At 49.6% G+C, this 14,972-nt stretch overlaps 1 protein-coding gene across 1 annotated transcript; it reads right to left on the bottom strand.

Annotated features, from left to right (window-relative positions):
- Positions 1–11,846: 11,846 nt before the first annotated feature.
- POU3F2 (POU class 3 homeobox 2) lies at positions 11,847–13,265 on the bottom strand. The gene has a single exon (XM_058174979.1). The coding sequence runs from the start codon at positions 13,186–13,188 to the stop codon at positions 11,848–11,850; it is 1,341 nt and encodes a 446-aa protein (XP_058030962.1). The 5' UTR covers positions 13,189–13,265; the 3' UTR covers position 11,847.
- Between the last annotated feature and the right edge of the window lie 1,707 nt (positions 13,266–14,972).

Genomic DNA, 14,972 nt, shown 5'->3' on the forward strand with positions numbered 1-14,972 from the left:
GGGCATTTGGCTGGCTCTAAAACCCCCTCGCGCGGATTCTCTCCCCCCCACCCCCAGTCCTTTTCAGACTGCCAGCTCAAGTCCTGCTTGAGAATGTTTGATCTCTCCCGGTTGGGAGACCCGCATCTCCAGCCGGGGCCTGATCCCAACGCCCGTCCTCTGCCTTGCTTTGCTTTGCTTTGCCTTGCTAGGACTTCTGCCAAAGCGGCTCGGCGCTGCGGCGGTTGTTTTCCCCGGGACGCCCTTCGGATCCCTTCCAAACCCTTTGGCCTTTTCCCTCCCCTCTGACTCGGATCCGTGACAAAGGATCTGGAGGCGGGAGAAGAGGAAAAGGGCAAGAGGCATGCGCCCTGCCTGCCGAAGCCCGGGGGATCCGCGAGGATCCTGCGGGATCCCTCCAAAAGCAAGGCCCCCCCACTCCAGGCCGCCCGAGCCTTTCGCCAAAACATCGCAAAAGGTCACTCGGGTGCATCCCTGGGGGATGCACTCCTGGGCAGCACGCAAAAACACAAACTCCGCTTCGGACCCGAGCAGTGAGGGAAAGGGGCAGCGAGGGCGCCCCCTTTCAAGGCACTTCAGTAGCGGGGCGAGCAGCTCCCAGCCTCCAGCCGTTGACGGAGGAGGAGGAAGATAGGATTGTGACCTGGGACGGGGCTAGAAGGAAGCCAGTGGCTCCCCGGGGAAGGACCGACGGCAGCATCTACGAAAGATAAGGCGTGGGTGGGTGGGGAGCTGACGGTTTCCTTCACCGAGGAGCTGGTCGAGGCTGGAAAAGGGACTCTTAAGATTTAGCAGCTGGATTTGCTTCTAGAAAGGGAAGGAAGGAAGGAAGGAAGGAAGGAAGGAAGGAAGGAAGGAAGGAAGGAAGGAAGGAAGGAAGGAAGGAAGGAAGTAAAAGGAAGGAAGGAGGGAGGGAGGGAGGAATCGCATTTTGATAACTGGAACAATTGCTACAGTGTGAAAGTGTGCAAAGGAGTAATAGTTCTCCTTTTCAGACAGTATCGGTACTATATTCGATTTCAAAGAGGGAGGAATAAAACGTCTGCATTATTTTTGGGGGAGGAGGGAAGGGGAGAAAGAACTAGCCCAAAAGAAATAAGTTATTAAATTTTATGCCATAAGAAAGTAACCTCTTTGATTAACGGAGTGCGGTGGAAATGGTTGCCTTCATTTTACTCTGAAGAAAACAAAACTTTCCCAGAATAATCTCAACCTTTGCGCAATTGTCTGGGGGCAAGCATCCCTGACAACATCGACGGATAGATAAGAGGGGAGCTTCCTCCCAAGTAAAGCAATAAAGAGTAGAGGATCGCGCTGCTTACCCTAACCTAGATCAATGCTAAAAGGGAAAAAAAATCTTTAGATGGGAAAAAGAAAAAGTTAAATCTTATTCGTTTGAATGTTAGTTTCACGTTTAAATTTTAAATATTAAACAGAAAATTTATTGCTGGAGTGTGGGGTGTTGGTTGGCGACACACCTTCAGAAGCATCCTCAGATACCCCACCACCCCAAACCTTTCTTTCGCAACCCAGGCGTAAACCGTCCGCTTTTAATCAAGAATGATAATTGCCGGCACTTTTATTTCTTTTAAAGGGAGGGGGGGCAATGTGACAACTTCAAGGGAGCAAATTATAGCCTCCCCCTCCTAAAAAGGACCAGCGCGGAGCTAAGTCTCCCTAGATCAAACAGAAGCCATCGCAAGGCCCTAATTAGAGTAATTAGAATAATAAGTCTGCCTATATGTGGTAAGACAATGTGTACAAACAACTTTATTTAATGTATACTGCTAATCAGTGGTGCGTGCGTGCTTGAATGCTTTAGCGTAATAAAACTCACCCCTCGTCCGCCCAAACAATCAAATACAAATTAGTGTAATGATTGTGCCTGCCTGAACGTCTTCGCAAGCCACAGGCAGAGGGAAATAAATAGCGCCCTCCTTCTTGGCACACCTCGCTGACTGACCGCGGAGCTGGAGCCTACCCAGCGTTGGCGCTGAGCGCCTGGAGGCTTGGAGGAGAAGAGAAGGGCGGTCAAGTCGCCCCAAACTTTACTCCGGGGCTGCTCGGAGTCTGGGCTGGGCTTTGGAGCAGAGGCTGGATTGCACCGAGGCAGACACCTCCTTTGGGGGCATCTGCCGATGGAAATGGGGAACTTGGGGCTTGGATGGCGGAGCCGAAGCTCTGGCTGGGACAGATGGCTCTCTGGGTAGGCAGGGTTGTCCTAGGAACGGAAGGGCCCGCTGTGCTTTTAAGAAGATCCAGCTTAACTATAGGGAAGGCTGCCGCGAATTTAAGGCGGTTTCAGGCCTTTTCAGATCATCAAAGCCTACCAAAATGGGTGGGGGGCGGAGGGAATGAGTGGAGGGGACAATTGCACGGTCACGTCCACTGGGGGTGGTTTCAAGAATTGAGATGCTCTGCCTCGAAACGCGTTGCAGGCTTTCCTTTTACTGTTATTACTATTTTCCATAAAAGTTTGGTGGGGGGGGGTAGGGTGGAGGAGAAAGACATTCACCCTCTGAAGTTTACGGAGGGAGGTATTATAAGTTCTCTTCCCCACCAGCTCCGGTTCATCTCTTAACTTTTTGCTTGACTGTTTACATTCCCAACTAGTATAAACGCTGAAGTGTCTAACAAACTCAAGGGGTTCTAGAAAACCTCATTTTTAAATACTTTTATTTTGGGGGCATCACACAGAAACAAGGACAAATAACATAGATAGAGGTAATTGCCTTATATACTGTAAGCCGCCCTGAGTCTTCGGAGAAGGGCGGGGTATAAATGTAAACAAAAAAAAAAAAAAAAAAAAAAAAAAAAGATGGATTAATGTTATTTCCACGGAAATCAGGAGGAAATCGGTAGCAATCCCACCTTCAAATTTTACCAGCTACGATTCTGCAATTTTTTTTTTAAAAAAACCCAACACTATAAGCACTTTTCCTTCCTTGGCAGAACAAGGGATAGTCTCTCCGTCCGCCGCCCCCATCACTTTTGATGTGGTTCGCCTCTGCTGCCTTAACTTTTCGCGCTTAGCAAACAAAACACAAAGGAAAAGTCACCCTCGACTGCAAGGCGGCAGATGGCCTGGAGCCTGGGCTACCCGGGAAGGTCTCCTTCAGCACCCTTTGCAAATCAATGGAGTTTCTTGAATAGAAACCCCAATGGATGGGCAAGGCCTTAGTGATTCTTTTTGTCTGGAACACCACAAGGACAGACCAAGAAGCAAAAAGATTTCCAAGGCATTCTCTAGATTTGCTGATTGAGAAAGCTACGCATAAAAAGCCAATAATTTCAAATAGTTGCATCAATAGTCTATCCAAGCACCCAAAATCTCACTTGCCAAGGTTGTTTAAAAAGAAAATGTTGAGAATCTTTTTCATTTTCTCTCTGGTTGCAATCTAAACACGGATTCACTTTTACAGCAATGGGATTCTTCTTAGCAAAATAAAACTCTTTATAGCCCCAGTTATTATTTTTTTTAAATCGACATTCTCTGCTGCATCCTGACACTCTTGGCCGTCAGGCAGTAATAAAGCTGGGTTATAACGGCTATGTTTTAAAAAACAAATCGGTACCATTAATGAAACAAACATTTTTCACAAATGTTCTAGTCGCCTTATACTAGCTGGTGTCTGTTCACAACTCAGTCCTGCAACCAAGTCACAACTCCAATAACGCTAATGTAACTTTAGAAGTGGCCTCTCTGGCTTCTTTCCCCTTAAGAACCAAGTGCCTCTCTTTAAATACAAATGGGCTAAAGTAGTTTACTAACCTGGGATAGGGTTAGGAATTTCCTAGATTGATAAAACCCACCATAGTAAACCACACTACACCGCTGCTTCCGTAGAAGTACATTTCATCCCATTTCCTAGAACTTCGCTCTCCATTAAAACAGAATTGGGCTGCTGCTGTGCTGTAATACCAAAGGGCGATCCTGAGGTTAATGCTTTCTACTGAGTCTAGAGAGGCCTGTTTGGAATGGGGTTCCGATCTGGAGGGCCAGCTATCTGGCTCCTTAGACGTTTAGCCCTTCCCTCTTCTGCGCCTGTTGCCCAGAAGTTACTTAGTACGGTGTTTAATGGGGCTTTCAGCGCGGAAGACGAAGCGGGGCTAGAACTGAAGTTCCAGGTAACCGAGCGCAATCTAGGGATTGGCAGCCGAATGAAAAATGCATTCTTTCTAGCTAGGGATGAAAAGGCGTTTTTCCCCGCCAGCAATTACTCATCTGCCCCTGAAGATCGCTCTGCTTTCTCTATCCCCGGACAATTTTACAGAGCCCTAGTACGGAAACCCGGTTCTTTCTTTTCAGTTTTCAAATCTGCTTTCCTAACCTGGTTGCTCTTTTTGCCTTCAGAAGCAGGAGACGCTCACAGTATAATAAACGGGCTAGCGACTGCTTTGGCCTGGTATAGCTGCCCCAACTACAAAGCTACACCTTGGGCGCTCTCCTTTCCGCATCCTCCCCAATGTCAGGTTCTGCATCTCTAGCTCACTTCAAGGGCGGAAGGGTGAAAGACACATGAAAGGGGAAGACAGTGGTCCTGGGTTTTACTTTACCACGTAAATATGTTTATCCATCACTTTGTTGTTTGTATGCACATTGAGAGCTTATGCACCGGAGACAAATTCCTTGCCTGTCCAATCACACTTGGCAATAAAGAATTCTATTCTATTGTGATTCAGGTGGAGGAGTATACCGGCTATTCTAGAGTATACCGGATATTCTAGAGAGCTGACTAAATCCCACTGAAATTAAGTTGCCATCCATCCAGAATGCATGTGGACACTCCAAGTCAGCCTAATTTGGTGCACGGAGACTCGTCGTCGCCCCCCACCTCCCCATGATAAACCGTCCACCTGAAAGACTGCAGGGCAAATTAAACTACAAAAAGGCAGCTTTCTGTTCGGTTTCGCCTCTCCTCTTGTCTTCGAACCGAATAGGGAGGATAGTCGAGAAAAGGGCCCAAATCTTAACCGATGCTCAGAATCGGATAAATGAAAACTGTACCATGTAAAAAACAAAGAAATAAAAAGCAGCGGAAAGCGCCCGACTTGTGCCCCTGCCCCAGATCATAAAGGCATATTTTTTTGGGGGGGGGAGGGAGAGATGTGGAGGAAGCTGCTGTCCTCATGGAATGACAACGACAACCAACGAGTACAATCACTTCGCGAATCAAGACTGTGGCTAGCTAGAAAGCTGCTCTTTTCTCATGCAAAGCCATGAAAAACACACACACACGTCATTTACATATTCATTCATCACTTGGCCCAGAAATGTAAACATGAACCCCGAAAACGTAGGATGGGGAGAAGTAGATTTATAAAGGGAAGAGAAGTGATTCCTATTTGAACTGGTCAAAAACATCACACGTTAAAAACCTTTCTTTCTTTATATATATATATATATATAATGGGAGAGGAATAGATAAACATATACATTCAATTGTTCCTAATAACTTTTAATTCAGGGGGGATAAACCCCACATAATATTGGTGCAGGGCTGGCTCAATCACTAACTATCTTTTGCCAAAATAACCGATGGTGGGGATGATAATACAACAACAATAGGCATCCAACTGTTCCTCTCGTCTCCCGCAAACTTCTCCAAACCTCTCTTTTTACTCCGATTACTCTTTGCTTTTCTTCCTCAAGTTCCCGCTATAAACTAGGGACACATTCCCAGATAAATAAGCGACCTTCTCCACGACATTCAGCTTCAACTTCCCAACCCCTGGCTGTGCCCCTCCGCCCCCCCCCGCCCCCACAAAAAAGCGAGAGGTGAATTAAGCTCTGGGAACCAACGCAACCGCCTGCTTTGCTCTTCCAGCAACCTCTTCTCAAAAGTTCAACCCCACGACCTGTTTTATTTATTTATTTATTTTTAACACCCCATCCTTCGCCCCAGCTCACTTTGATTATTGAACCGCCGTTGGCGGAGAGAGGCAGGTTTCCCCACAAAAACGACACTGCTGTCAAAAGATATGAAAACGGGATGGGGGGAGGGGGAATCGCAGAAGCCGAAAGAACCGCGCTTGTCGAATTTACGAGAAAAAAAACAACGGGGGGAATCTCCGTTTTGCCTGGGCAAGTTTCCCTCCCCCCTCGCCCCCCGCGTTTTGGTTCTCCAGAGAGATCTCTGATAGAGCGCTAAAGAGAAAGGCAGATGCAGATGGAGATAAAGGCCCTTTCCTTAAGCCGAAGAAGTTCCTGAGAGACTTCAGACTGTGGCGGCTGCCTTTGGACAAGGGGTGGGTGGGTGGGTGAAAGGAGGCCTTTTCAGTAGAAGCTCTCCCCCCCACCCGCTCCTCTCCCTGCAGCCCGACCCTTCTCTGCAGGGAGTCACCGCTGCTCTGTTTCCCCAACAGGCAACAGGCGGGGACTGTCCTGCTGAGACTTGGCGGGGAATACACACGCGTGCACAGGCTGACATGCGCGCGGGATGCTGGAGCGCGTGTGTTTTAAGCAAACTCGCCTTTTTTTTTTGGTAACAAAGCCTGCAAACCCAGACCCCGAAGGGCGTGGGATGAAATCCCACCTGGGTCTGCCGAGGCCTTCCTGGCAAGAGATTCCGTGTTCTCTCCCCCTCCCCCACCCCGTCCGGGTCGCCTTTGGGAAGAAGCGCTGCATAGAGGCCGCTCGGGTGTCCTGCAGAGGGCAGAGGCTGCCCAGTTTTCGCTGCTTCAGAACGCCCACCCGCCCTCGCCGCTATTTATTTATTAATTTAAAAAAAATGCAAACAACTCAGCGAGCTATTGACCAAAAAGGACATTCAATCCATACCCAGCTTAAACATTTTACCCATCAGCAAATCTGCGGTCGCAGAACACTCCTTCTTGCTGTCACTTCGCTTCCAGACTATTGATAAGATCATTTAGCTGAATCTGTTTGGGACGCGTGTAATATTGACTAGGAGTTAGAAAAGATGATTAAATCTAATACGCCTGGAAACTACCGTTAAAGGAGGGTGGGAGAGAGAGATGTGGGGGGAAAGGGTCTGGAGATAGGAAGGAAGGATGGATGAATGAATACTGGGCATTAAGGAAGGACCAGAGACCCGCTGTATGAAAGGTGAAACCCAAACATTCATAGGTACACCCGCAAAATCGGATCTGCTCCTTTGGAGACCCTAGACCCACGAACCAGCCAGCGGAATTCTCCCAGCTTCTTCTGCCTCCTTGCAAGAGGGCCTTTGTGCTCACCCCAGGCCTCGAAGGCGCACCCGGTCGGCAACAATGGCCGCAAGCAAAGCCGGGCCTAATTCTGTGCTTCGCCTAGAGAAGAAAAAAAGTCCTATCACTTTGTACACTCAGGTCCTCGAGACATTGAAGCCACATTCACACTGCTGGGAAAGGAAATCTTCTCGCCCCCAAAAGGGCAGCTCCAAAGTGGCCTCAAACCACCACTGCTCTCTGCCGCACCTGGGAAATACCCTCCTGTATATTGTAGTCTCAGAGAGTGTGTGTGGAGGGGGGGGGGGAGGAACGACAGGCGAAAGGATTGCAAGCACAACAAATTTGCTGTCCTTCCCCTCCTTCCCCCAAGAAAGGCAGATAGGCAGAAAGAACAATTTAGGTTTTGGAAATCTAAAAAAAGAAAAAGAAAAAAGACAACCCTGCATGCAATCGCTTTTGACAGAAGTTTTGGATTTCCTGAAAGAGGATATATGAACTTCTCCTACCTAAACTGGATCTGAGTGAGGACTCCCAGCTGAATGCAAACATTTCTGTGACCAAAACCCATTTAATTAAAAATAGCCTGTATGCAGATAACACAGAGGGAGAGGGAGGGGGGGGAGGGAGAGAGAGAGAGAGAGAGAGAGAGAGAGAGAGAGAGAGAGGGGTTGCACTGTATCTGTTATGAAAAAGAACACCAATTGTACTATTATAAGCTCTCTCCAACGTCACTATTTCAAAACCTGCATCTCTAAAGACTTCCACCTTCTATCTGAGGTGTGATTCAAAAGCCACTAACCTCCTGTCCCAAATGGCGCAACCTCTGAATATCAAGATACATTATTATTATTATTTTTACCACTGAGAATTTCTGCTTGCCATATATGCTAGATTCTGTGCAATCTTCAAACAGATGTCTGAATTCTCCACATCTCTGTCCCTGAGAAATGTTCAGGGCATGCAAATCACACCTGGTGCTGGCTACCCTTGGTATACAGGCAGGCCCCAAGCTTCAAAATCAACTTAAAATCTCCCATTAAGTTTGCAGGCCAATATTCTTGCTGTGTTATTACCAAATAGAATCATTACACTATCAAAACTCTGAGAAAAATCTGCCTTAGAGTTTATTCCAAAATGTCATGAAATAAAGGGGATAGGGATGAGGGTCAGAGAGTCCATTTCAACAGAAATAACTATTTTCTCTTCCCCTTGCGAGAAGGAAGTACACACACACACACACATACACACACACAAACAAACACACTATTTTGTCACTCAATATCCCCTCCTCGACAGCAAAAAATAACGGACATGCCAATAAGTCGAAGAAACTATAAAGGTCTTGTGTATTTCTGTTTTATGTAGATAATAAAATATTACTTTAACATAAATATATAAGGATCTCTGCGCTTTTATTTTTCCCCACAAGCACATCCAAATGTACCAAAAAACAAAGTATTTCTTTAAAGAGACTGAACCAAAAAAAATATACATCCCATATAGAATTTTTGTTTGTTTGTTTACCTACTCATTTAAAGCTACAGAAAAAACAAAAAAACAAAAACCAGTTTCCAGAACCTGTTTGCTTTAGAAGAAATAAATATACATCGAGGCAGGCCACTTAAAAATGATATGAAAATATTTCCCTGGGTAGCATTTAAAAAGAAAAAAAAATAGACAAAGGAAACATTTCAACTATTTCTGCATTTCAAAGGACAAATATTAAACATATATACAGAGTGGTAAGGTTTGCTTGGTAACTTCTTTTAAAAATTATCTTTAGGTAAATCTTGCCAAGAGTTCGGAGGTCTACTTTCTCCAAACTCCTTCTTTTGACCTTACCCAGGTATTAATAAGTGTTACTGTCCCCCTGCTGCCACTTCTTCCTCCCTGACCTGAATACCAATAGATAAGGAGTTTGTCTCCATCTTATAATCAACAGCAGCCACAATAGTCTCAAAAGAAATCAGTATCCACATTGTTTGGATGGGGTGGGGGGAATCCCTACAATGTGAACATAGAATAAAGACTGCCTAGAAAGCTACAGTTTGAAGAAACAGGGGAGATTGAAATCCAGTGTCAGACTGAGGCTTAGAGGAGACCAAAATATTCTGAAATCTAACTGACCTAATCCAACATTTGTTTTATCTTAAAGTTCTCCAAGAGAAGATTCAGCTGGCCTCAGAATTTTCAATAATTTCATCAGGCAAACTTTTTTTTTTTTGTAAAAATTATTAGAAAACAAAGTTACACAGACACCCCCGTTTTGTGCTGAGTAGATGTTTCAAAATGAATTACGATCACAGTTTCAGTGGTTACCCCTAATATGGAATATAATACACAATTTCAAGGCCCTCCCTCAGCTCCCTCCTCTCTAAAACCTTCTGCCTTGCTCTTTTTGGTTTGTTTGGGGAAAGTTAACCATTTCCATCAAGTCAATGTACCCATTAAAACCATGCACCCAGAGGAGGAGGTAAAAGATGAATTGAAAAATGTCATTTAGGTTGGTTTTTTATTCCCACTCCATTTAAATCTCTTCAAAAAATAAAAATAAAAATAAGGACTGGTAGAGTTAAAGCTGGTCTTTTTCCACCCCATCTGTATTAAGCTGATATGTCAGGCAGCATTTGGGATGCTAAACCCTAGAGGGACATTTTCCCACCTGCCCAAGACCTCAGCAACTGTTAAGCTCAGACCGCCTCCTCAACTATGCCCTTGACTTTGAAAGCAGATCTTCACAGTCATTTTTGATTTGGGAATCAATCCCACAGATTCCAGGGAATGAATATCTGACTCCTTTATCAGCTGAACGCCTCCTATTTCAATGGGACAGATTCTATCCAAAGGAAGGAAGCATTCTTTTGATAAAACCTCCCCCCCCACCTCTCTCCTTCCCTTGAAGTCAAATCACCCCTTGAGATGAATGGGTCTAGGGTGAGTTTTCTTTTCTTTCTTTCTTTCTTTCTTTTTGGCCATAGATGCAATTCTTCCATCTCGAAACTCACAGTGTTAGCTCGGGGAGGTGGAAGCCAGCCAGCCCCATTGAAAGTGGGCATCCCTTAGGTTTTTAATCTTTGATAAAGCAAATCAAAGGGAAATGCTCTACCTTAGGATCACAGAGCTGCTCCTCTGAGCTTTGTTACTTTGATCATCGAGGTTTTTCCCTTTCCCCAGAATGAAGGATTTTGCCTTCAGGGGCTCCCCCTTCTTCCTTTCACATTGAAAAGCAGATGTCACTTTCACTGTCCTAAGGTTCATGTAGTGCTGGATATGCAAGGCATATACGGACCTTTCTCAAGTGAAACAATCCTCTCTCTCTCTCTCTCCCTCCCTCCCTCCCTCTCTCTCTCTTCTTCCTTCTCCTCTCTCCCTCTCTCTCCTTCTTCTTCTACCCCATAGTTAGAGTCCTCTCCCCAAAGTGCCCCTTTCTGGTGGGAAAAACTGCCAGAGTTTTCTATGGTCCACTCCACCACCAGGTTTGGATCAATTAATTGTGGCTCGCCCAAATGCTTTGACTTTTCCCCCAGTTGACATTCAGAGAGGTTGGGTGAGGACAGCAAGGGCATGCTGGCTGGGATTAATGGGACTATAGCTGAAGAACCACATCAACTTGGGAGAAGGAGGCCTAAGGGTAAGTCTTCATTCTCCATCTTTCTTTCCCAATTCTCACACATCAACTATCTCCAGCTGCTGAATAATTTCAGAACCACGTTTCTGGGAAGTAGCTGTTATTTATCTCTTCCCCACCTTTCCTCTTCCTCTTTCCACTGGTTTTCACAAGGCTAAAGAGTTCAGCTCACTTCCCCTCCCTAATGGCGGCAGAAAGAGCAAACTAAACTTGACTTCCACCAAAGGTGGTCCTCAAACTTCAAGTAACCCACACCAAAAAGGAAAGGCCAGATCCACAGGGATGCCTACTCTGGGCTAGGTAGAAAATGCAAATCATTCTCCCTCCTCCCCACCTGCGAATGAGAAAGAGATGAATAATGGGCAAACATCCATTTCCAGCAGCACAAATTTGTCAGCTTGGCCTTTCTAAGCCCTCATTCTTACCTTCGCATTTGCCTGCATCTCTGGACCGACCGACACCCCCCCCCCCGAAAACCGAGACCAAAAAGTGTTGGCGATGCACCTGGCTTAAATCCCTCAAGGATTGGGCCGCTAAATCAAGCCCAACGTTCCTTTTCGCGCCTCCCTGATTTAAGAACCTGGGGTGGGGGGCTGTGCCTGGCTGCCGAGAAGAGAGGAAGAGGGGAGGAAGAGGAGGAGAGGAAAAGGAAGAGGGGAGGGAGGGGGAGAGAAGAGAAAGAGAGAGAGAGAGAGAGGTGGGGGAGAAGAAAGAGAGAGCTCTTGGAAGGAAGGATCAGGCACCCTCTCGCCTCTCACACATCCCTCCGTATACTCACTGCACTCCATTGCCAGGTTACTCGCCTGTAAAGGTCAAAATACACCCTCATTCATTACCCACTTCGCTACCGTTTCAAGCATAGTTCAGTGCAGTCTCCTTCCTTCCTTCCTTCCTGTTTTGTTTTTTTTTGTCTGCTTTTTGCTTTGTTTTAAAGGGGAGGGAAACAATCAAAAAGGACCGGAGGAGTCGGGTCAGAGGGGAGAGGCCTGGTGGGCTCGGCCCCCTCGACCCCCAGCCCCCTCCTCCTCCTCCGCCCCGGGCGGAGTTCACTGCACAGGAGTCTGTACCCCATGGTGCGGCGGCGGCGTGTCCCTGCTGGCCCCATACACGTCCTCGGCTCCCGGCAGAGCCCCTCCCGGGGGAGTCATGCGTTTCTCTTTCTGTCTCCTGTTACAAAACCACACGCGGACCACCTCCTTCTCGAGCTGGAGGCTGTCCGCCAGTGAGGTGATCTCCTGGGCGGAGGGCTTGGGGCACTTGAGGAAATGGCTCTCGAGGGCGCCCTTGACGCTCACCTCGATGGAGGTGCGCTTTTTCCGCTTGCGCCCCTGCGCCGCGATCTTGTCTATGCTGGTGGGGCTGCCGGACGAGGAGTCCGCCTCCTCCAGCCACTTGTTCAACAAAGGCTTCAACTTGCACATGTTCTTGAAGCTCAGCTGCAGTGCCTCGAACCTGCAGATGGTGGTCTGCGAGAAGACGTTGCCGTAGAGGGTGCCCAAGGCCAAGCCCACGTCCGCTTGGGTAAATCCCAGTTTGATCCGCCGCTGCTTGAACTGCTTGGCGAACTGCTCCAGGTCGTCCGAGGTCGGCGTGTCCTCGTCCGAGTGCGCCTCGTGGTGGTGATGGTGCGGAGGCGGAGGCGGCGGCGGCGGCTGGCCCCCGTGCGGGTGGTGGTGCGGGTGTTGGGGCTGCTGCTGCTGCTGCGAGAGGTGATCCGGGTGGTGAGGGGGCGGCTGCTGCTGCTGCTGGGGAGGCGGCGGGGGCTCTTCGTGGGCATCCCGCAGGCTGTGATGGTGCATGCCCGGCTGGCCCGAGCCCAGCATCCCGTTGACCGTGAAGCCCGGCGGTTGAGAGTAGAGCAGCCCGCCTTGGCCGCCGCCGTTAGCCGCGGCCATGCCGGGCGGCAGGTGAGCCGAGCCGCCGGTCCTCCAAGCCACGGCCGCGGCCACGGCGGCGTGGTGGCTCCCGGCGTGGTGGACCAAGTGCGGGGGTCTGCCTTGCTGCTGCGATTGCTGGTGATGCTGCTGCTGCTGCTGCTGTTGGAGCTCGTCGCCCCGACCGCCGGCCTGCACCACCGAGGGCTTGATGTCCTGCTGGCCCAGCGGGCTGGGGGACCATGGCGAGTCCCCGCCGTTGCCTCCCCCGCCGCCTCCGCCGCCGCCGCCGCCACCCCCGCCGCCGCCACCGCCGCCGTGGGACAGCGCCGTGATCCACTGGTGAGCGTGGCTGAGCGGATGCCCGTTACTCTGCAGCGCGTAGTCCGCCTGCACCAGAGCCTGGGCGTCTCTGTAGCCGGCGCCAGGCTGCATGCTCCCCGGCGGCTCGGCGTGCACCATGGGCGAGCTGGAGGTAAGCAGGCTGTAGTGGTTAGACGCTGTGGTCGCCATGACTCTCCGAGCCGGACTGAGGGCTCCGCTTAAAGGAGCCGCGCATTTGACAGCTACTTTTTCGCCTCGGGCTCCTCTCGCCGCTCGCTTCCCCCGCAAGTCCGCTTGGCAGAGCCCACTGCAAAGGCACGCGTCCCTTCTCCTCCCTCCCTCCGGCCCCCATTGGCTCCCTGCGCTTTGATTTACGTGGAGACCTCTAGCAACCGGCTCAGGGGGAGCCTCCCATTGGCCCCGGCCCTGGTGCTGACACCACGCCTCCTACACAGCGTCTCTCTCTCTCTCTCTCTCTTTCTCCCCCCCATCTCTTTGTAATCAAACTCTAAGGAGGGAGAGAACGAAGGAGCGCACGCACGTGGGGGGGGGGGGAGGCAAAGAAAGGAGGGAGGGGGAAAACAGATGAACAAGCACCGAGAAAGCAGAAGGAGCCGATCAGTCGCTTCTGGCCACCTGCGCTGCGCCCGGTGGGTAGGGGAGCCAGATGAGGCTAGCTAACCCCCTCTTTCAAAGCCGTTCAAAACTCAAGCCGCCTCTCCGTTGCAGGGAACAGCAAACAGCACGCAAAGTGCTCAGGATGGCCGGAGGAGGGGTGCCTCGGTTTGCTAATGGCCAACTTGATTGAATTCTTCCCTCCAGCCTCGTTTCTCTTATGGCACCCACTCCCCGCCGGCAAGACACGGAGGGCTAAGGGGCAGCGGGAGAGGGAGGAAAGAGAAGGGCCAGTCCATTCGATGGAAAGCAACGTCTGCAGGCTGGGCTAGAATCCCTTGCCTGCCGGGGCCTCTTCCCCCGCTTTCCCTTTGCGAGTCCAGATGGTTGGGGTCCTTGCCTCTAACGGAGCCACCTTCCCGGTTTGCAAGGAAGGCTCACTTTGAGCGAGACTTTCCCTCGCCAACTTTGCACCGCGTTTTCAGGAGCGAGGCTCGCCCTGTCAGCGCCACTAGAAATATAGATAACGCTCTCCCAGCTGGCTTGGAAGCGAGGCTCGTTACTATCAGTGGGATCCGCTATTCTCCAAAGAAGTGCCTGAAGTGGCAATGTAGTTCAACGCCGAGGGCTTTCCTGCCACCTCCCCCTCCCTATCTCCCCCCTAGCACGTCTCTATGGGTCTTGGCGCCCCATAATCCAAGAGAAACCTGCTCCTTATTGTCCGCAATGGAAGGATAAGAAAGATGGGGGTGGGGGGAAGGGTCTCCAAAGTGTCCCAGCAGCAGGTGCTGCTGGAGAACAAAACTTAGAATGTGAAGGCTTAGCCCTGCGCTAAGCGCAGAGGCGAACCTAAAGGGCGATGGTTGTGTGCGGAGGTTCTCGCTCCCGGGAGACCACCGGCGAGTTTACAGTTCAGCCACTTTTCTTTCTTCACAAAGAAGGCGTGTTGTTCCTGCAGGAGCTTAGGGGCAGGGAAAGCGAAACAGCCTGATCTAATACTATCCCCTCCCCATCCTTGATTAAATCCATTTATGACTTAAGTCCCTCGTCCGGGGGCAGGGAGGGAGGCGGGCAATAGCTAGGTTCGGCTGCTTAATAGATCCTCCAAACCAACCCTCTTAAAAGGAAGGTGTCTCTCATCAACGCTTCGTTTCTAACAGAGCGCTACTGGCCTTGCGGAGGTCAAACGGCTGCTTAACTCGAATGGATCCATCCATTGTTCTGAGAAATTTGCCCCAGACATTTCCTTCCAATGAGGCGCTCTCCGAATTGCGCCCGCTGTCCTATCTCCTGCTTCCAGCCAAGGAGAAACGCCGCTTTGTTGTGCTAACCACACACTAGCTCCGGGTCAGGCTATG

This window comes from Ahaetulla prasina, chromosome 1 (genome assembly GCF_028640845.1).
Source record: "Ahaetulla prasina isolate Xishuangbanna chromosome 1, ASM2864084v1, whole genome shotgun sequence".
Taxonomy (NCBI): domain Eukaryota; kingdom Metazoa; phylum Chordata; class Lepidosauria; order Squamata; family Colubridae; genus Ahaetulla; species Ahaetulla prasina.